General features: G+C 29.8%; 2 protein-coding genes across 2 annotated transcripts; both read right to left on the bottom strand.

Annotated features, from left to right (window-relative positions):
- Positions 1–16,958: 16,958 nt before the first annotated feature.
- LOC119615299 lies at positions 16,959–17,826 on the bottom strand. Its single transcript, XM_037971366.1, has 4 exons — positions 17,626–17,826; positions 17,353–17,574; positions 17,125–17,287; positions 16,959–17,067 (listed from the first exon to the last, which is right to left on the bottom strand). The coding sequence occupies exons 1-3, from the start codon at positions 17,677–17,679 to the stop codon at positions 17,228–17,230; spliced, it is 336 nt and encodes a 111-aa protein (XP_037827294.1). The 5' UTR covers positions 17,680–17,826; the 3' UTR covers positions 16,959–17,067; positions 17,125–17,227.
- On the bottom strand, positions 17,750–20,048 carry LOC119615300. Its single transcript, XM_037971367.1, has 5 exons — positions 19,958–20,048; positions 19,700–19,897; positions 19,476–19,640; positions 19,290–19,408; positions 17,750–17,777 (listed from the first exon to the last, which is right to left on the bottom strand). Exons 1-5 carry the CDS (start codon positions 20,009–20,011, stop codon positions 17,750–17,752), a joined length of 564 nt encoding a protein of 187 aa, XP_037827295.1. The 5' UTR covers positions 20,012–20,048.
- Between the last annotated feature and the right edge of the window lie 2,968 nt (positions 20,049–23,016).

Raw genomic sequence — 23,016 nt, 5'->3', positions numbered from 1 at the left:
ATTCTAGTTCAGTTCTAGTTCAGTTCTAGTTCAGTTCTAGTTCAGTTCTAGTTCAGTTCTAGTTCAGTTCTAGTTCAGTTCTAGTTCAGTTCTAGTTCATTCTAGTTCAGTTCTAGTTCATTCTAGTTCAGCAGTTCTAGTTCAGTTCTAGTTCAGTTCTAGTTCAGTTCTAGTTCAGTTCTAGTTCAGTTCTAGTTCAGTTCTAGTTCAGTTCTAGTTCATTCTAGTTCAGTTCTAGTTCAGTTCTAGTTCAGTTCTAGTTCAGTTCTAGTTCAGTTCTAGTTCAGTTCTAGTTCAGTTCTAGTTCAGTTCTAGTTCAGTTCTAGTTCAGTTCTAGTTCAGTTCTAGTTCAGTTCTAGTTCAGTTCTAGTTCAGTTCTAGTTCAGTTCTAGTTCAGTTCTAGTTCAGTTCTAGTTCAGTTCTAGTTCAGTTCTAGTTCAGTTCTAGTTCAGTTCTAGTTCAGTTCTAGTTCAGTTCTAGTTCAGTTCTAGTTCAGTTCTAGTTCAGTTCTAGTTCAGTTCTAGTTCAGTTCTAGTTCAGTTCTAGTTCAGTTCTAGTTCAGTTCTAGTTCAGTTCTAGTTCAGTTCTAGTTCAGTTCTAGTTCAGTTCTAGTTCAGTTCTAGTTCAGTTCTAGTTCAGTTCTAGTTCAGTTCTAGTTCAGTTCTAGTTCAGTTCTAGTTCAGTTCTAGTTCAGTTCTAGTTCAGTTCTAGTTCTGTTCTAGTTCAGTTCTAGTTCAGTTTCTAGTTCAGTTCTAGTTCAGTTCTAGTTCAGTTCTAGTTCAGTTCTAGTTCAGTTCTAGTTCAGTTCTAGTTCAGTTCTAGTTCAGTTCTAGTTCAGTTCTAGTTCAGTTCTAGTTCAGTTCTAGTTCAGTTCTAGTTCAGTTCTAGTTCAGTTCTAGTTCAGTTTCTAGTTCATTCTAGTTCAGTTCTAGTTCTAGTTCAGTTTCGTACTAGTTCAGTTCTAGTTCAGTTCTAGTTCAGTTCTAGTTCAGTTCTAGTTCAGTTCTAGTTCAGTTCTAGTTCTAGTTCAGTTCTAGTTCAGTTCTAGTTCAGTTCTAGTTCAGTTCTAGTTCAGTTCTAGTTCAGTTCTAGTTCAGTTCTAGTTCAGTTCTAGTTCAGTTCTAGTTCTAGTTCAGTTCTAGTTCAGTTCTAGTTCAGTTCTAGTTCAGTTCTAGTTCAGTTCTAGTTCAGTTCTAGTTCAGTTCTAGTTCAGTTCTAGTTCAGTTCTAGTTCAGTTCTAGTTCAGTTCTAGTTCAGTTCTAGTTCAGTTCTAGTTCAGTTCTAGTTCTAGTTCTAGTTCAGTTCTAGTTCTAGTTCAGTTCTAGTTCAGTTCTAGTTCAGTTCTAGTTCAGTTTCTAGTTCAGTTCTAGTTCAGTTCTGGTTCAGTTCTAGTTCAGTTCTAGTTCAGTTCTAGTTCAGTTCTAGTTCAGTTCTAGTTCAGTTCTAGTTCAGTTCTAGTTCAGTTCTAGTTCAGTTCTAGTTCAGTTCTAGTTCAGTTCTAGTTCAGTTCTAGTTCAGTTCTAGTTCAGTTCTAGTTCAGTTCTAGTTCAGTTCTAGTTCAGTTCTAGTTCAGTTCTAGTTCAGTTCTAGTTCAGTTCTAGTTCAGTTCTAGTTCAGTTCTAGTTCAGTTCTAGTTCAGTTCTAGTTCAGTTTCTAGTTCAGTTCTAGTTCAGTTCTAGTTCAGTTCTAGTTCAGTTCTAGTTCAGTTCTAGTTCAGTTCTAGTTCAGTTCTAGTTCAGTTCTAGTTCAGTTCTAGTTCAGTTCTAGTTCAGTTCTAGTTCAGTTCTAGTTCAGTTCTAGTTCAGTTCTAGTTCAGTTCTAGTTCAGTTCTAGTTCTAGTTCAGTTCTAGTTCAGTTCTAGTTCAGTTCTAGTTCAGTTCTAGTTCAGTTCTAGTTCAGTTCTAGTTCAGTTTAGTCAGTTCTAGTTCGTTCTAGTTCAGTTCTAGTTCAGTTCTAGTTCAGTTCTAGTTCAGTTCTAGTTCAGTTCTAGTTCAGTTCTAGTTCAGTCTAGTTCAGTTCTAGTTCAGTTCTAGTTCAGTTCTAGTTCAGTTCTAGTTCAGTTAGTTTAGTTCTAGTTCAGTTCTAGTTCTAGGTCATAAATTGTCTAAAAAATTCAATTAGCCAATTTTGGAAGATTTTTTGCATAAATCGAATAAAGAGTGGAGAATTTCAATAGTTGGCCAAATATTGACCTCGACATGAACTTTCAAAATAACCAACAACTTTCAATTGCATATAACTTGTACCCATTCATTGCCAATTAATTTTACTTTTATTTAAGGCGTTATCTTTCAAATCACCACTTATGTAGTATTCTTACTTGTCACAATGACTTCTTCCTTCAAGTATCTTTAGCGGAAAAGCTTCCTATATCATTTGTTTCAATATTTTGTCTCTGATAAGAATTTCTCAATTATTTATGTATTTCGTTGTCATTAACTTGCATTGAAAAATTAAATAAAACAACTTGTATTTTATTTAACATTTTTATAAAAAATGTTTTTATGTTCCGGAAACACTTGTGCGAAATATTCTAGAGAGAACAAAAATACGGTTAAAAAGTCTCCATATTTAAAAAATTTCATTTAAAAAAAAAATTAAATCAAGAATGTTTTTTTTTTTACTTTTTGATGTTAAATTTATAGTGCATTTTTTAAATAATAAAATAAAAAACTTATATAACGTTTTTGTTTGGTTTCCCCAAAAACTAATAAATTTGCATTTGAATCCATAAACAGTAAATAAACAGTTTAAAAAATATTTGCCAAAAATCCCAACGATAAAAAAGTGTTAGTAAATAAAATACATCACTTTGTTTTATTAAAAAGAATGTAGAGAGGGGGAGAAAAAGATCAGAGCCAGATCACTGATCAGATGACAACTCAGGGTTGAAATTACTTGAAGTTTTTTGACTTATTATTTGATGCTGAGTATGTGCGCATATGCAGGTGTATTTATTTTATATAAAATTTCAAAACTCTATTCACTATTCTGCATAAAATCCCAGCAGTTTCAGAGGGAGTAAATGTATCCCTCTATATGCCCAATTTTTCATTTATGCCTCTGTTACTTCATCGTTCCTAAGTAACCTACCAGAAAATAACCAATGACAGAGTCAGTTAGAAATGTTCAATTGCTGTGTATGTGACAATAAGTCTTCTACCCAGGTCACACACTTGTTAAGTAAATCTCCATTTAGGTTGTCGTCTCGAACTACAGGGAATGTTTTATATGTATATGTATTTTTAAAAATGATGTTACTCTTTTTATAACTTCATTTACCTACTGCTACTATTATATATAAATAATACCAGAAATTGTTCGCGAAACATGTGTTTGTTTGAAATATTTTATTGAATTTTAATATGGCACTAAATAAAAGTTCAATAACCGCATCTCTAGTTTAAATACTATTCCAAAATAGTTCAGTTGTATACAATACAAATACAAACTTAAATTCCAATATAAATGAGTTCAACAACATATTGAAAGGGGAAGTGAAATAGTTGTCAGTTTTGATTCGTATGTTTATACATAATTAAATATGCCACAGAGTTATATACATACATATGTGTGTTTATAGTAAGTATAAGTTGTCTTATGCATTGTAGATTTATTGCGTAATTTTTTTTAATATTTGGGTAATAAATTATACTTCTAAAACTGTTTCAACTTTAATGAGTTTAAAAAAATTGCCTCAATCATGTAAAAATTCAATAAAACATTGTAAGAATCCTTGTAATGTCCATATTGTGTATCTCCCAAAACCCTTTAATTCTTAAATATATTAAAAGAAATCCTTAAAATTATTTCTTACAACCATTTCTTAAAAATTCTGTAATTCTTCAAATCAATCATAATCATTACATTCTTTTAAATACTATATTCAATAAAATATGCCTAAAACTAGCACGTGATTTTTATATAATAAAACATAGTATTATAAAACTAAACGATCGGATTTCTTGCACATACTTAGGAAGATCTTTTAAGCTAAATATTAATAAATTTTGTGTTTAGACAGACATAAAACAATAACAAAAAACCACATGGAACGTGCTACTTTTTTCTCATATCGTTTGCATATTAATGAGAAATATGTTATTTTTTAACTAATTTTAATACCCTACAAAAGGCAATACAAATACATATGAAAAAAGCAAGATCGAAATATGTGTGTAAAATTAATCGACGATAAAGATTTATCGTAGAGGATCCTAATTATTTGCTTCTTTGCTTCTTTAATTCTTAATACGTTGTCCTGGAACATTCTGATTTTGTGTTCTTAATACGCTCGTAATTGAAAATAAGTTCTAGTTCAGTTCTAGTTCAGTTCTAGTTCTAGTTCAGTTCTAGTTCAGTTCTAGTTCAGTTCTAGTTCAGTTCTAGTTCAGTTCTAGTTCAGTTCTAGTTCAGTTCTAGTTCAGTTCTAGTTCAGTTCTAGTTCAGTTCTAGTTCAGTTCTAGTTCAGTTCTAGTTCAGTTCTAGTTCAGTTCTAGTTCAGTTCTAGTTCAGTTCTAGTTCAGTTCTAGTTCAGTTCTAGTTCAGTTCTAGTTCAGTTCTAGTTCAGTTCTAGTTCAGTTCTAGTTCAGTTCTAGTTCAGTTCTAGTTCAGTTCTAGTTCAGTTCTAGTTCAGTTCTAGTTCAGTTCTAGTTCAGTTCTAGTTCAGTTCTAGTTCAGTTCTAGTTCAGTTCTAGTTCAGTTCTAGTTCAGTTCTAGTTCAGTTCTAGTTCAGTTCTAGTTCAGTTCTAGTTCAGTTCTAGTTCAGTTCTAGTTCAGTTCTAGTTCAGTTCTGTCAGTTCTAGTTCAGTTCTAGTTCAGTTCTAGTTCAGTTCTAGTTCAGTTCTAGTTCAGTTCTAGTTCAGTTCTAGTTCAGTTCTAGTTCAGTTCTAGTTCCGTTCAGTTCTAGTTCAGTTCTAGTTCAGTTCTAGTTCAGTTCTAGTTCAGTTCTAGTTCAGTTCTAGTTCAGTTCTAGTTCAGTTCTAGTTCAGTTCTAGTTCAGTTCTAGTTCAGTTCTAGTTCAGTTCTAGTTCAGTTCTAGTTCAGTTCTAGTTCAGTTCTAGTTCAGTTCTAGTTCAGTTCTAGTTCAGTTCTAGTTCAGTTCTAGTTCAGTTCTAGTTCAGTTCTAGTTCAGTTCTAGTTCAGTTCTAGTTCAGTTCTAGTTCAGTTCTAGTCAGTTCTAGTTCAGTTCTAGTTCAGTTCTAGTTCAGTTCTAGTTCTAGTTCAGTTCTAGTTCAGTTTCTAGTTCAGTTCTAGTTCAGTTCTAGTTCAGTTCTAGTTCAGTTCTAGTTCAGTTCTAGTTCAGTTCTAGTTCAGTTCTAGTTCAGTTCTAGTTCAGTTCTAGTTCAGTTCTAGTTCAGTTCTAGTTCAGTTCTAGTTCAGTTCTAGTTCAGTTCTAGTTCAGTTCTAGTTCAGTTCTAGTTCAGTTCTAGTTCAGTTCAGTTCTAGTTCAGTTCTAGTTCAGTTCTAGTTCAGTTCTAGTTCAGTTCTAGTTCAGTTCTAGTTCAGTCTAGTTCAGTTCTAGTTCAGTTCTAGTTCAGTTCTAGTTCAGTTCTAGTTCAGTTCTAGTTCAGTTCTAGTTCAGTTCTAGTTCAGTTCTAGTTCAGTTCTAGTTCAGTTCTAGTTCAGTTCTAGTTCAGTTCTAGTTCAGTTCTAGTTCAGTTCTAGTTCAGTTTTAGTTCAGTTTTAGTTCAGTTCTATTCTAGTTCAATTCTAGTTCAGTTCATTCTAGTTTAGATAAAGTCATAAAAAAATTGTTGCTACTGTTTCTACACCTCTCGAATAATATTACAAGTTCATGGTATTTTTCCTAATATGTATCTCTACCAGTTATTTAATATTCCAGTTTATTAACATGTTGTAATTATTTTACTACTTTTACTATCTCATTGTAAGGTATAATTTAGCCGACCTTGACTGATTGTATACATTTCTTGTTTGTAGAATTTTTTCGAAATTTGTGTGCTAAACAAGTTCATAGAACTCTAAACAAAATGTAAATAAAACATAAACATCACATTGCAAGTCGAGTAATGTATTGTGTGATGTCTCTACAATATTTAAAAAATTTATAGTGATTTTTTTTTTCACAAAAACAAGAATTAATTTTAAATTATATAGTTGTTGTTTATTTTAGTATTTTACAAGGTAAACGAGATACTCGTACTATTGCTGCTGCTGATATTGGCTGGTGTAGTTTTGAAAAAAAAAAATAAAGATTGTCTTCACATAAATTTGTTTCAACTTCATTTATGTTTTTGTTGTCATATAAATAGTAATATGTTGTATATTTTTTGCTGTTATTATTTGTAATTCTGAAGTTGTTCTGTTTGTTGTTTGCATTTTATAATTATGATGGCGCCCAAATCCGTATATTAATCAGCCGAAAGATTTATTGAAAATGCCTAGAATCGGATAGTTTAGTTCTATTTGTAACCAAAATTCTGTTACGAAAACGGAAATAGTTGTCAGTTTTGAAATGTGAAAAATTATACTTTTCAAAGGAATAAAGTATTATTATTATTGTCTAGAGTAGGGTATATTTAATTCCAACTGTTAGCAAACAGCACTATTATTTATTTCGCTATTAATTTGTCTTTAAATTTAAATTTATTTGAAATACAATCCTGATTTAAAAGAAATGTTTTGTTTTCATTTATTTATTAATAAAGTGGTTAAACAACTTAATTGTTCTTTTTTGTTTGTATTTTTTGAATTTCTTAAATATTATTAATAGCATTTTACGTCATTTAATCTATTATGTTTATTTAAAATCACATTTAAACATTCAAGCCCCTATGAATAATATAAAATTATCAAATAAATTATAATATTTAATTCATACACATAGGTTTTGCTTAAATAACATATTTTTTATACATATTAAATGTTGTAATCAATATCAATCATACGTACAGTGGTACACTGTTAATTAAATATTTAAATGATTGATGGTTATGTTTTAAGGTTTGGTCTTGAATAGATATAAACGTGTTTAACTTTATAACAAAGTTGACAGTTAATTTTTAACTTAAAAGATATATCTTTAATATATCTAGATTATAGAGAACTGAACTAGAACTGAACTAAAAGTTAACTAAAACTGAACTACTACTGAATAGAACTGAACTAGAACTGAACTAGAACTGAACTAGAATGAACTGACTGAACTAGAACTGAACTAGAACTGAAACTAGAACTGAACTAGAACTGAACTAGAACTGAACTGAACTGAACTAGAACTGAACTAGAACTGAACTAGAACTGAACTAGAACTGAACTAGAACTGAACCTAGAACTGAACTAGAACTGAACTAGAACTGAACTAGAACTGAACTAGAACTGAACTAGAACTGACTAGAAGAACTAGAACTGAACTAAAACTGAACTAGAACTGAACTAGAAACTGAACTAGAACTGAACTAGAACTGAACTGCACTTGACTACTGAACTAGAACTGAACTAGAACTGAACTAGAACTGAACTAGAAACTGAACTAGAACTGAAACTAGAACTGAACTAGAACTGAACTAGAACTGACTAGAACTAGAAACTGAACTAGAACTGAACTAGAACTGAACTAGAACTGAACTAAACTGAACTGACTAGAACTGAACTAGAACTGAACTAGAACTGAAAAACTAGAACTGAACTAGAACTGAACTAGAACTGAACTAGAACTGAACTAGAACTGAACTAGAAACTGAACTAGACTGACCTAGAACTGAACTAGAACTGTAACTAGAACTGAACTAGAACTGAACTAGAACTGAACTAGAACTGAACTAGAACTGAACTAGAACTGACTAGAACTGACTAGAACTAGAACTGAACTAGAACTGAACTAGAACTGAACTAGAACTGAACTAGAACTGAACTAGAACTGAACTAGAACTGAACTAGAACTGAACTAGAACTGAACTAGAACTGAACTAGAACTGACTGAACTAGAACTGAACTAGAACTGAACTAGAACTGAACTAGAACTGAACTAGAACTGAACTAGAACTGAACTAGAACTGAACTAGAACTGAACTAGAACTGAACTAGAACTGAACTAGAACTGAACTAGAAACTGAACTAGAACTGAACTAGAACTGAGCTAGAACTGAAATAGAACTGAAGTAGAACTGAAATAGAACTGAACTAGAACTGATCTAGAACTGAACTAGAACTGAGCTAGAGATATGATCTGATATGATCTTATCTTCAATTAATATTGAAAAAAATATAATTTGTTCGGCGGTAATAAGAAGTTCTTAAATTCCTATTTCTTTATTTAAATCAAAATGGTAATAAGTAATCATTATTATTTAAAATAATTTATTTATTTACATTATTTTACAGTGACTCACAATCAATTGCATTTTTATAATACAAATCTTTATATTGACGTTTTTTACGATTTCGGACACGAGTCACGTACTGTTTCATTTAGAACCTGATTCTATTTATGTACATATTTATTGTTTCCCCAAAATAAATGTGACAAAATTTTAAATTGAATCTAAAAAAATTGGTAATATATGGAACAAATATTGTCCTACTCCTTACAAGAAGATACACGTACATATTTAAAATATATTATAATTGATTTCGACTGACAGCTAACAGTTAAAAAAAAACTGGGAAATATAGGAACTTAAATAAAGTAAATTTGAATAAACTATAGTTATAGGTAGATAACTCATAAACATAAAGGGCCATATTTATAGTTTATAGGACATATTTTCATACAAAGTTTGTTCTACAAACCTTTGATAAATTGTTATGAATAAGGCACGAAATATGTAAATATTAAGATATCTCCACTAATATGATTAAATTTAAATTGTTTGTTAAAATTTCAACACAACAAACATTGTTGTTTTATAAGAAGAATCTACTAAATAATTACAAAACGAATGACGAATTTTGTAATATATATAACTATATAGTATTGCGATCATTGACGTTATTAATTATAATATTTTTTTCTGTTTGTTTTTTGATTAATTACAAGATTGTTACAATGTTTGAAATATTTAAACATTTCTCACTCAACTCGTTTTAGCAAACAAATTAAATTGCGTTGTTTTCTTTATTTTAGCAAAATATTGAGAGTTATTTATTGCTTTAATTTATTTCTATTTTATTGCGTATTAAACTATTTAAAAAATTTTTAAAAATTGTTTATTGATATTTAAACAACTTTAACTTTCAAAAAACAAAATTGTTTTTTTAAATAAACTATTTAAATGTGAGCAAAAGGAAATTTCAAACTCTTTGGGGAACTAAGATGCTTTTAAAATTAAGGAAATCAACAATTAAATATTAAATATAATAAAGTAATAAAATTTAATTCATATTAAAAAGAGTTAATGTAAGATGCTAAGTGATTCCGCATACGTTTGACAACTTTCTTCAAGAGACGTTTTTCTTATTAAGCGATATTAAGCGATATTAAGGGGGATTAAGTGTTTAAATAATTCCCTTTATTGATCTAGATGTTAACACATAAACTGTTTACAACCAGTGTTAACTTATGTTTATTCACTTTGTTATTTAATAGTTGTTAATAATAGTTAATTATTATTATTAATTTTCTATAATACTTTTTTTATAAATTCTCGTGTAAACGTCTAGTAGCTGCCAAGTTAAATATTTGAGAATTAAACAATATAATTTAATTCAAAACTTAGTAAATATTTATGTACTTAGTTTCTCTTTATTAAATAAATTGTATTAAATATTTCAAGTTCAATTCTTAGAATGAAAGCCAGAAGAAATTTATCGAATTTTTAATGGTAAATAATTTGTTTCTCATATTAATCAATACTGATTCAAAAATGTCTTTATACTTTCTCTAGTTTTCTAGCAGATAATCTTTCTATTAGACTAGACTAGACAAGACTAGACTATAGATTAGACTATAGACAAGACTATAGGCTAGACTATATACTAGACTATAGACTAGACTGTACACTAGACTATAGACTAGACTATACACTAGACCATGGACTAGACTATTTGACTATACACTAGACTATAGACTAGACTATACACTAGACTATAGACTATAGACTAGACTATTGACTATACACTAGACTATAGACTAGACTATTGACATAGACTAGACTATAGACTAACTATAGACTAGACTATAGACTAGACTATAGACTAGACTATAGACAGACCTATAGACTAGACTATAGACTAGACTATAGACTAGACTATAGACTAGACTAATAGACTAGACTATAGACTAGACTAGAGACTAGACTATAGACTAGACTATAGACTAGACTATAGACTAGACTATAGACTAGACGATAGACTAACTATTAGACTAGACTATAGACTAGACTATAGACTAGACTATAGACTAGACTATAGACTAGACTATAGACTAGACTATAGACTAGACTATAGACTAGACTATAGACTAGACTAGACTATAGACTAGACTATAGACTAGACTATAGACTAGCTATAGACTAGACTATAACTAGACTATAGACTAGACTATAGACTAGACTATAGACTATAGACTAGACTATAGACTAGACTATAGACTAGACTATAGACTAGACTATAGACTAGACTATAGACTAGACTATAGACTAGACTATAGACTAGACTATAGACTAGACTATAGACTAGACTATAGACTAGACTATAGACTAGACTATAGACTAGACTATAGACTAGACTATAGACTAGACTATAGAGTAGACTATGGACTAGACTATAGACTAGACTATAGACTAGACTATAGACTAGACTATAGACTAGACTATAGACTAGACTATAGACTAGACTATAGACTAGACTATAGACTAGACTATAGACTAGACTATAGACTAGACTATAGACTAGACTATAGACTAGACTATAGACTAGACTATAGACTAGACTATAGACTAGACTATAGACTAGACTATAGACTAGACTATAGACTAGACTATAGACTAGACTATAGACTAGACTATAGACTAGACTATAGACTAGACTATAGACTAGACTATAGACTAGACTATAGACTAGACTATAGACTAGACTATAGACTAGACTATAGACTAGACTATAGACTAGACTATAGACTAGACTATAGACTAGACTATAGACTAGACTATAGACTAGACTATAGACTAGACTATAGACTAGACTATAGACTAGACTATAGACTAGACTATAGACTAGACTATAGACTAGACTATAGACTAGACTATAGACTAGAATAGACTAGACTATAGACTAGACTATAGACTAGACTATAGACTAGACTATAGACTAGACTATAGACTAGACTATAGACTAGACTATAGACTAGACTATAGACTAGACTATAGACTAGACTATAGACTAGACTATAGACTAGACTATAGACTAGACTATAGACTAGACTATAGACTAGACTATAGACTAGACTATAGACTAGACTATAGACTAGAATAGACTAGAATAGACTAGAATAGACTAGACTATAGACTAGACTATAGACAAGACTATAGACTAGACTATAGACTAGACTAGACTAGACTATAGACTAGACTATAGACTAGACTATAGACTAGACTATAGACTAGACTATAGACTAGACTATAGACTAGACTATAGACTAGACTATAGACTAGACTATAGACTAGACTATAGACTAGACTATAGACTAGACTATAGACTAGACTATAGACTAGACTATAGACTAGACTATAGACTAGACTATAGACTAGACTATAGACTAGACTATAGACTAGACTATAGACTAGACTATAGACTAGACTATAGACTAGACTATAGACTAGACTATAGACTAGACTATAGACTAGACTATAGACTAGACTAGACTAGACTAGACTAGACTATAGACTAGACTATAGACTAGACTATAGACTAGACTATAGACTAGACTATAGACTATAGACTAGACTAGACTATAGACTAGACTATAGACTAGACTATAGACTAGACTATAGACTAGACTATAGACTAGACTATAGACTAGACTATAGACTAGACTATAGACTAGACTATAGACTAGACTATAGACTAGACTATAGACTAGACTATAGACTAGACTATAGACTAGACTATAGACTAGACTATAGACTAGACTATAGACTAGACTATAGACTAGACTATAGACTAGACTATAGACTAGACTATAGACTAGACTATAGACTAGACTATAGACTAGACTATAGACTAGATCATAGACTAGACTATAGACTAGACTATAGACTAGACTATAGACTAGACTATAGACTAGATCATAGACTAGACTATAGACTAGACTATAGACTAGACTATAGACTAGACTATAGACTAGACTATAGACTAGACTATAGACTAGACTATAGACTAGACTATCGACTATAGACTAGACTATAGACTAGACTATAGACTAGACTATCGACTAGACTATAGACTAGACTATCGACTAGACTATAGACTAGACTATAGACTAGACTATAGACTAGACTATAGACTAGACTATAGACTAGACTATAGACTAGACTATAGACTAGACTATAGACTAGACTATAGACTAGACTATAGACTAGACTATAGACTAGACTATAGACTAGACTATAGACTAGACTATAGACTAGACTATAGACTAGACTATAGACTAGACTATAGACTAGACTATAGACTAGACTATAGACTAGACTATAGACTAGACTATAGACTAGACTATGGACTAGACTATAGACTAGACTATAGACTAGACTACAGACTAGACTATAGACTAGACTATAGACTAGACTATATACTAGACTATAGACTAGACTATAGACTAGACTATAGACTAGACTATAGACTAGACTATAGACTAGACTATAGACTAGACTATAGACTAGACTATAGACTAGACTATGGACTAGACTATAGACTAGACTATAGACTAGACTATAGACTAGACTATAGACTAGACTATAGACTAGACTATAGACTAGACTATAGACTAGACTATAGACTAGACTATATACTAGACTATAGACTAGACTATAGACTAGACTATAGACTAGACTAGACTATAGACTAGACTATAGACTAGACTATAGACTAGACTATAGACTAGACTATAGACTAGACTATAGACTAGACTATAGACTAGACTATAGACTAGACTATAGACTAGACTATAGACTAGACTATAGACTAGACTATAGACTAGACTATAGACTAGACTATAGACTAGACTATAGACTAGACTATAGACTAGACTATAGACTAGACTATAGACTAGACTATAGACTAGACTATAGACTAGACTATAGACTAGACTATAGACTAGACTATAGACTAGACTATAGACTAGACTATAGACTAGACTATAGACTAGACTATAGACTAGACTATAGACTAGACTATAGACTAGACTATAGACTAGACTATAGACTAGACTATAGACTAGACTATAGACTAGACTATAGACTAGACTATAGACTAGACTATAGACTAGACTATAGACTAGACTATAGACTAGACTATAGACTAGACTATAGACTAGACTATCGACTAGACTATAGACTAGACTATAGACTAGACTATAGACTAGACTATAGACTAGACTATAGACTAGACTATCGACTAGACTATAGACTAGACTATAGACTAGACTATAGACTAGACTATAGACTAGACTATAGACTAGACTATAGACTAGACTATAGACTAGACTATAGACTAGACTATAGACTAGACTATAGACTAGACTATAGACTAGACTATAGACTAGACTATAGACTAGACTATAGACTAGACTATAGACTAGACTATAGACTAGACTATAGACTAGACTATAGACTAGACTATAGACTAGACTATAGACTAGACTATAGACTAGACTATAGACTAGACTATAGACTAGACTATAGACTAGACTATAGACTAGACTATAGACTAGACTATAGACTAGACTATAGACTAGACTATAGACTAGACTATAGACTAGACTATAGACTAGACTATAGACTAGACTATAGACTAGACTATAGACTAGACTATAGACTAGACTATAGACTAGACTATAGACTAGACTATAGACTAGACTATAGACTAGACTATAGACTAGACTACAGACTAGACTATAGACTAGACTATAGACTAGACTATAGACTAGACTATAGACTAGACTATAGACTAGACTATAGACTAGACTATAGACTAGACTATAGACTAGACTATAGACCAGACTATAGACCCGACTATAGATCAGACTATAGACCACACTATAGATTAGACTATAGATTAGACTATAGACTAGACTCTATAATCGACTCTAGAATAGACTATAGGACTACTTACTGAAAGTTTATAAGTCAGAAAAAGTTTATAAAATATCGTGGAGGTACGGCTGTATTTTTCGATATCAAAAAGTACTAAAGTACTGATTTTTCCATGCCTGTTTGTAGGCACAACGTAACATCTCATATTACTGTTAAGGAAACGTGGAGCCCCCATAGTTAGAAAATATTATATTATATATAATTGCCCATCAAAAGTAAATATATATACTTAATATTTTATTTAAAAATATACATTTTCTTGCAAACACCCGTCCTCACATCACTCATACCACCCGTATGGCAATAATTTTAATTACGAAATACAAACAAATAAAACACCAGTCGTTTCGGTTGCATTTATTTAATTTTTTTACTATTTACTTTTTCTTCTAGAAATTTATAACAATTTTATACATTTATTTCTTTGTTTTCTTATTTTCCTACTGTTTATTACTGTTGTTTTTTTAATGCGATCAACAGCAACAATTGTCAAAACAAAAATTAATTTTATTTATTATTTGTTTGTTTTTATTTTTTATTACTTTTTTGCTCTTAAGTTAATAAATTAAACAAATTGAAGCTGTACTTTAAGGCTAAATGGAAAATTTCATTTTATTTAACATGTCTATAAAAATTTTAATAAAATTTCTATTGTATTCAATAATTTTCAAAGGTTTAATAAACATGTCTAAATAGAAAATTTGTTAAACGTTTTTTCCGCCATTAAATGTGTTAATTAGAAAATTTTCCACTCAAAAAAAAAAAAATAAATAAAGCGAAAATATTTTGAAAAACAGAAATTCGCATATATTTGTGAAAATTTCAAATTAAACTGGAAGTGTGATATTTAACAGCCAATAGAATTGAGAAAAAAATGTGTTTAATCGAAAAATCAAAACAAAAATCAATAACGATAATAATGTTTATAATACAAGAGAGTAATTAGAAAAATTAGCAGAATTAATAAATATTTGTTTGATCAAAGAATCAAAATAAATGCTTTAAAAGATTTTGTAAAATATGCGAAAAACTTAGACTCAGAGGCAACTGAGTAAATCTCTCTCTTTTAATATAATCCTGTTATAAATTTTCAAAACTTTTCTGTTTTACCTTTGACCTTGATTTTTTAAAGTTCAAAGAAAAACTAAACAAAATAAAGAATTTTTTTAGGCTTAACATTTAAATTATGACTAATCATGCGCTAACTTTATCACATTTTTATAACAAACTAAAATTTATACAGAATCATAAAGTAATTTTTACAATATATTAAAAAGATTAAAATGATAAAGTTTAAACATAAAAGTATGAGTACAAAATTTAATATTAAATTTTTTTTTCATAAAAATTTATCTCCTGGAAGATCTTACAAATTCTCAAAACTTTTTTAATAAATTAAAATAATATGAAATTTTACGTTATAGTTACGAAAGTTTCGTTATTATTATTATTGAAATACATTAGTACGATAACGTTTAAAAATCATGCTAACACTTGTCACAACCGGTGGGGCTCTCTTATCCGAGAAGTCTTAACCGAGTACAACTAAGAACTAACCCTCCCTCCTCTTTCTAGCGTGCGTTTCCCCTAGCTGCTAGAGACAACCCACTCTATATCCTTTTCACAAGGATACAGTGTTTAGTTTCTGCTGGCATCATGAGGTCATTATCCGTCTTCTTGAAGGCTGTCGGCCCACTACCACCACTCATAAACCAACAGCGTCTGTCCTCATAATGAGTGGCTTGTTGGTCTGCATTTGTCTCCAGAGCAATTCCTTAGTAGGCATTAAATACGACTATTTTTCCGATTACATGTCCAAAAATAAATCATGCCCTTTGTAACCGGTAAAGGGCTTAAATAATCTCCAGAGTCCCGACTACTACAGCGTCCGTTTAAGACTGTAGTATGTCGTCTACTACTGCAGCCTCGTTTAGTGAGTGGTAGCGCCATGTTCTACTAAACGTTCTGCTACTAGTGCGCCAAAAACAAAATCGTGTAAGTCGGTAGACAGTCGAAATCCGAACTTATGCAGTATGGTTCTTTAGCATCTGGTATCTTTAAGTCTTACATGGTCCTGACACGATCTTATCTAGTCGAATCTTCGTTACGGATTCAGCCCAGTCTCATCTGTGCCAACAGTTAAGCAAGATGAGCACACGAAATATTATTCTTTTCTCTATTCTCCTTGGTGCCCTTCCGCCTATAAAATCATTAATCGGCTTGGTGCTAAGCCGGTGAGCTCACAGATCTACAATGGTCAAAACTCCACATTGAGACGATAAAAGGTCCCCCGGCGAAGGCTGATATACCTACCTAAACGGAAGTCATCCGAAGCAGCGCCTAAACGGCAGCTATCTGAGCTGTCTTCCGAGATCCAAGAATTATAATACACGGAATCTACACAGGTCGTATAGTGAAATCGCCAAAATCCATTTTTCAATAAATTTTAAATTAATAAATTTTAAATTTTTTGAAAATTTAGAAAAAAATTAAGAAAATTTTGCAAAATTTAAGAAAATTTGGCAATTTTATAATTTTGATTAAATATTTATTGCTTAAAAATACTTTTATCTTGCGTATATATATTTATTTTTAAAATCGGCCTCATTAATATGTATTTGCTATTTTCAAAATAAAAGTAATTAGTTTTTCCAAACATTAGCATAAGATGAATACAGGATATATAATCTCCAGCAATAAAATGTGCTACAATTTTATAGTCTCCTTCAATATCAAATGCCGCTATATTATTAAGTTCAACACGATTTTCCAAGTTATCAAATCTATAAACAGTCTAAAAAGTTTGAATTTAAAAAAAAAAATACGAAAAATATTTGCTTAATAAACTTACTCCTTTCTTCGGTGGACAAATACGATCTTCTTCTCTTATTTGTTCGGTTAACGGATACCAAAATTCCACTGGATCAATGCCGAAGCACAAAAATCATCACGTCTTATGGAATACACAGTTTTTCCCATCTACCACGTTTCCACATAAAAATTTCCATATCTAACTAAAGTATTTTTCATTCTTCAATTAAGCTAAAGTTTCTTAATTAATAATAAAATTAATATTTACCGCTAATTGAATACCATATGGTATATCAACTTTCATAGTTATATTACCATTCGTTATTAAAGTTTCCATATCCTCATCAAAGTCGTGTCTCAAATTTAGTTCCAAAAAATTATCCACATTCGTAGCGACTGCGTTATCTTCAGGGCTGCATGATTGAATGAAACTTTTTTCATCGGCAAATACTAGGTAATTGTTTTTATTGGCCGTCAAAGGAGGAACGCTCTATAACTATTATTATTAAGAAAACATCCTTTGTTAAACATTTAAACTTACCCAACAATAATTTGTTATTAATAAAATAATTAAAAATTTCAAATAATTCAACATTCTGCAGTATCAAGTTGCAATTTTTGTTAATTTTAAACTAGTGCTAAATATTTACTAATTACTATTTCATTTATATTGAAATATTATTAGTTGGAGTACTACAATTAGTGATAGTAATTAAAATATAATTATTTGTAGATGATAAATCAATATCTATTTTTATTTTTATAAAATAGTATAATAAAATAAAAGTGAAAATAAACAGCAGCAAACTGATTGTAAAACATTTAATTTGATTTGTTAGTATGTATCTGTAATGTTTAATAATTAAAATATTTAATTGTTTAAAGCATGCCAATTTCACACCTAACTATTTCCGTATTTAAATTAGGGATCGCATGTATTATTTAGAATAGCAAAATTACAAAATTTCCTAAACGTAACTAGTTATGTAGAAGATTTATATGTATCTATCAATAATTTAAAGTTTCGAAAATGTTAAATCAAATTTTTCGATATTTTTTCCGATTCCAGCGCTGCAAACAAAGAAAACCCGTTTTCGTACTCGGAATGAAACTATTAATCTGTTTACATTAATGCAAAGAAAAATTTTCATTAAAATTTCGAAAATTTTAAATTGAATTTTTCGATATTTTTACAATTTTAGCGCTACATTCAAAGAAAAACGTTTCATAGTGTGAATAAAACTATTAAATGTTTACATTAATGCAAAGAAAAGTTTCATTAAAGTTTCGAAAATGTTAAATCGTATTTTTCGATATTTTTTTCAATATTAGCGATATATTTAAAGAAAAACATTTCATAGTCGGAATGAAACAATTAAACTGTTTACATTAATGCAAAGAAAAGTTCATTAATAATAAGAAATTTTATCTTATAGTTACAATTACATTTCAAATCAAATATCTAACTTTTCGATATTTTCGATAAAAAATAAAAAAAATTTCCGAAAAATTCTTTTTGATTAAAAAATTTTCAATAAAATTTCAACAAATATTCGACAAATATTTTTTACTTGCGATTTTCAAAAGTTTTCAAAATACTCTTGGCTTAAAAATTAAAAATATTGAAATTTTCGATATTTTAATAATTTTTAAATTGAAAATTTTCAATAAATTTCTTATTTTCCAAAAACTTTTAATAAATTCTAATTATTTATTTCTGATTTTTGCTAAATTATCTTTATTTCGAAAGTTTTTAATAAATTTTTAGTAAAAAAATAAAAAAAATAAAATTTTTCTTTTGATTTGAAGATTTTCAATATATTTTTAATTTATTTTTAAATTTTCGACTAAATGTATTTTTTTATAAATTCTGTACTTGCTGAAAATTAAGAAAAAATCTATTTTTTAATTATTTCGATATTTTCCATTTAGTTTGAAAAATTTCAAAATTTTCTAAAATTCTCCTTATTTGCAATAATATTTTTTCAAATTAAAAAAATTTGAGAAATTTTTTCAAAAATTAGTACAGATTTAATCAATATTTATTGGTTGAAAATACTTATAAATATGTAAGTATATTTAATTCTAAACTAAAAGTTCCCTTTTTAAATCACATATTCTAATATATATATTCATTTAAATTTTTCCCAAAAATAAAAAAAAAAATCAATTAGTTTTTCCAAACAGTAACAAGAGCCGTAATACAGGACGAAAAGTTGGCCGCAACAAAAATGTGATATAATTTTATAGTCCCCTTCTATATCTAATCCAAAAGCATTATTAAATTCAACACGATTTTCCACATTATTCAGATGGTACACTGTCTACAAATATTTGCATATAATTTCAAATTATTTAAATATTATCAAGTAAATAGTTTAATATACTCACTCCTTTCTGCGGTGGACAAACGCGATCTTCTTGTGCCATTTGATTTGTCAATATATACCAAAATTCCGCTGGATCAAATGCAGCAGTACAGAAATCATCACGTCTTATAGAATATACAGTTTTCTCCCATTTACCACGTTTCCAATGAAAAATTTCCACATCTAACTAAAGTTTTTTTATTCTCAAAATTATTATCTTTGATTTCTATATAATTATATATTTACCTCTATCGTAACACCTTCGGGTATACCAACTTTTGTCGTTATATTACCATTTGTAATTAAAGTTTCCATATCTTCAGCAAAGTCATGTTTCAAATTAAGTTCTAACAAATCTTCCATATTCGTATTGCCAGCATTATCCTCAGGACTACATGGTTGAAAGAAGCTATTTTCATCGGCCACAATAATGTAATTGTTTCCCTTGGTGTATATTTTTTTAGTTAAAAAGTTAATTTTTAATAGTTAAAATTTTAAACTTACCCAACTATGTTTTGTTAATAATAAAATAATTACAAATTTCAAATTATTAAACATTTTCCACCCACAAATTGCACGGTAGTTGGAAGTTGTGTTATTTTTAAACTTGTGCTAAATATTTGCTAATTATTATTTAATTTATATTGAAATATTATTAGTTTGAGTTCAATTAGTGGCAGCAATTAAACTACATATAATTATTTGTAGATTCAAATCAATATCTATTTTGTACTTTTTCAAAGGGTGCAATAAAACAAAAGTAATAATAAAACACAGCGAACTAATTGTTAAACGTTTAATTTGATTTGTTAGAATTAATATTATTAAAGCTTGCCAATTTCACACCTACATACATATATATTTCTGTATTTACACTGGTAAAATTAATTTGGTTTAAAATATTAAATAAATTAGTACTCATAACAAACAGAGTACTATAGACTGGACCATAGACCAGACTATGGACTAGACTATAGACTAGATTATAGACTCGACTATAGACTCGACTATATACTAGACTATAGACTAGACTATAGACTAAAATATACTAGACTAGACTATAGACTAGACTATAGACATAGACTAGACTATAGACTAGACTATAGACTAGACTATAGACTAGACTATGACTAGACTATAGACTAGACTAGACTATAGACTAGACTATAGATAGACTAGACTGACTATAGACTAGACTATAGACTAGACTATAGACTAGACTATAGACTAGACTATAGACTAGACTATAGACTAGACTATAGACTAGACTATAGACTAGACTATAGACTAGACTATAGACTAGACTATAGACTAGACTATAGACTAGACTATAGACTAGACTATAGACTAGACTATAGACTAGACTATAGACTAGACTATAGACTAGACTATAGACTAGACTATAGACTAGACTATAGACTAGACTATAGACTAGACTATAGACTAGACTATAGACTAGACTATAGACTAGACTATAGACTAGACTATAGACTAGACTATAGACTAGACTATAGACTAGACTATAGACTAGACTATAGACTAGACTATAGACTAGACTATAGACTAGACTATAGACTAGACTATAGACTAGACTATAGACTAGACTATAGACTAGACTATAGACTAGACTATAGACTAGACTATAGACTAGACTATAGACTAGACTATAGACTAGACTATAGACTAGACTATAGACTAGACTATAGACTAGACTATAGACTAGACTATAGACTAGACTATAGACTAGACTATAGACTAGACTATAGACTAGACTATAGACTAGACTATAGACTAGACTATAGACTAGACTATAGACTAGACTATAGACTAGACTATAGACTAGACTATAGACTAGACTATAGACTAGACTATAGACTAGACTATAGACTAGACTATAGACTAGACTATAGACTAGACTATAGACTAGACTATAGACTAGACTATAGACTAGCTATAGACTATAGCTAGTCTATAGACTAGACTATAGACTAGACTATAGACTAGACTATAGACTAGCTATAGTCTAGACTATAGACTAGACTATAGACTAGACTATAGACTAGACTATAGACTAGACTATAGACTAGACTATAGACTAGACTATAGACTAGACTATAGACTAGTCTATAGTCTAGTCTATAGTCTAGTCTATAGTCTAGTCTGTAGTCTAGTCTATAGTCTAGTCTATAGTCTAGTCTATAGTCTAGTCTATAGTCTAGTCTATAGTCTAGTCTATAGTCTAGTCTATAGTCTAGTTTATAGTCTAGTCTATAGTCTAGTCTATAGTCTAGTCTATAGTCTAGTCTATAGTCTAGTCTATAGTCTAGTCTATAGTCTAGTCTATAGTCTAGTCTATAGTCTAGTCTATAGTCTAGTCTATAGTCTAGTCTATAGTCTAGTCTATAGTCTAGTCTATAGTCTAGTCTATAGTCTAGTCTATAGTCTAGTCTATAGTCTAGTCTATAGTCTAGTCTATAGTCTAGTCTATAGTCTAGTCTATAGTCTAGTCTATAGTCTAGTCTATAGTCTAGTCTATAGTCTAGTCTATAGTCTAGTCTATAGTCTAGTCTATAGTCTAGTCTATAGTCTAGTCTATAGTCTAGTCTATAGTCTAGTCTATAGTCTAGTCTATAGTCTAGTCTATAGTCTAGTCTATAGTCTAGTCTATAGTCTAGTCTATAGTCTAGTCTATAGTCTAGTCTATAGTCTAGTCTATAGTCTAGTCTATAGTCTAGTCTATAGTCTAGTCTATAGTCTAGTCTATAGTCTAGTCTATAGTCTAGTCTATAGTCTAGTCTATATTTTAGTCTATAGTCTAGTCTATAGTCTAGTATATAGTCGAGTCTATAGTCGAGTCTATAATCTAGTCTATAGTCTAGTCCATAGTCTGGTCTATGGTCCAGTCTATAGTACTCTGTTTGTTATGAGTACTAATTTATTTAATTATTTTAAAACAAATTAATTTTACCAGTTAAATACAGAAATATTATGTATGTAGGTGTGAAATTGGCAAGCTTTAATAATATTAATTCTAACAAATCAAATTAAACGTTTAACAATTAGTTCGCTGTTGTTTATTATTACTTTTGTTTTATTGCACCCTTTGAAAAAGTACAAAATAGATATTGATTTGTAATCTACAAATAATTATAGTAGTTTAATTGCTGCCACTAATTGAACTCAAACTAATAATATTTCAATATAAATTAAATAATAATTAGCAAATATTTAGCACAAGTTTAAAAATAACACAACTTCCAACTACCGTGCAATTTGTGGGTGGAAAATGTTTAATAATTTGAAATTTGTAATTATTTTATTATTAACAAAACATAGTTGGGTAAGTTTAAAATTTTAACTATTAAAAATTAACTTTTTAACTAAAAAAATATACACCAAGGGAAACAATTACATTATTGTGGCCGATGAAAATAGCTTCTTTCAACCATGTAGTCCTGAGGATAATGCTGGCAATACGAATATGGAAGATTTGTTAGAACTTAATTTGAAACATGACTTTGCTGAAGATATGGAAACTTTAATTACAAATGGTAATATAACGA

This window comes from Lucilia sericata, unplaced genomic scaffold (assembly GCF_015586225.1).
Source record: "Lucilia sericata isolate MDLA Ls3-8-SP2 unplaced genomic scaffold, ASM1558622v1 Contig004810F_arrow, whole genome shotgun sequence".
NCBI classification, from domain to species: Eukaryota; Metazoa; Arthropoda; class Insecta; order Diptera; family Calliphoridae; genus Lucilia; species Lucilia sericata.
The sequence above is the reverse complement of the archived record's forward strand: the minus strand, read 5'-3'. Positions and strand labels throughout refer to the sequence as shown.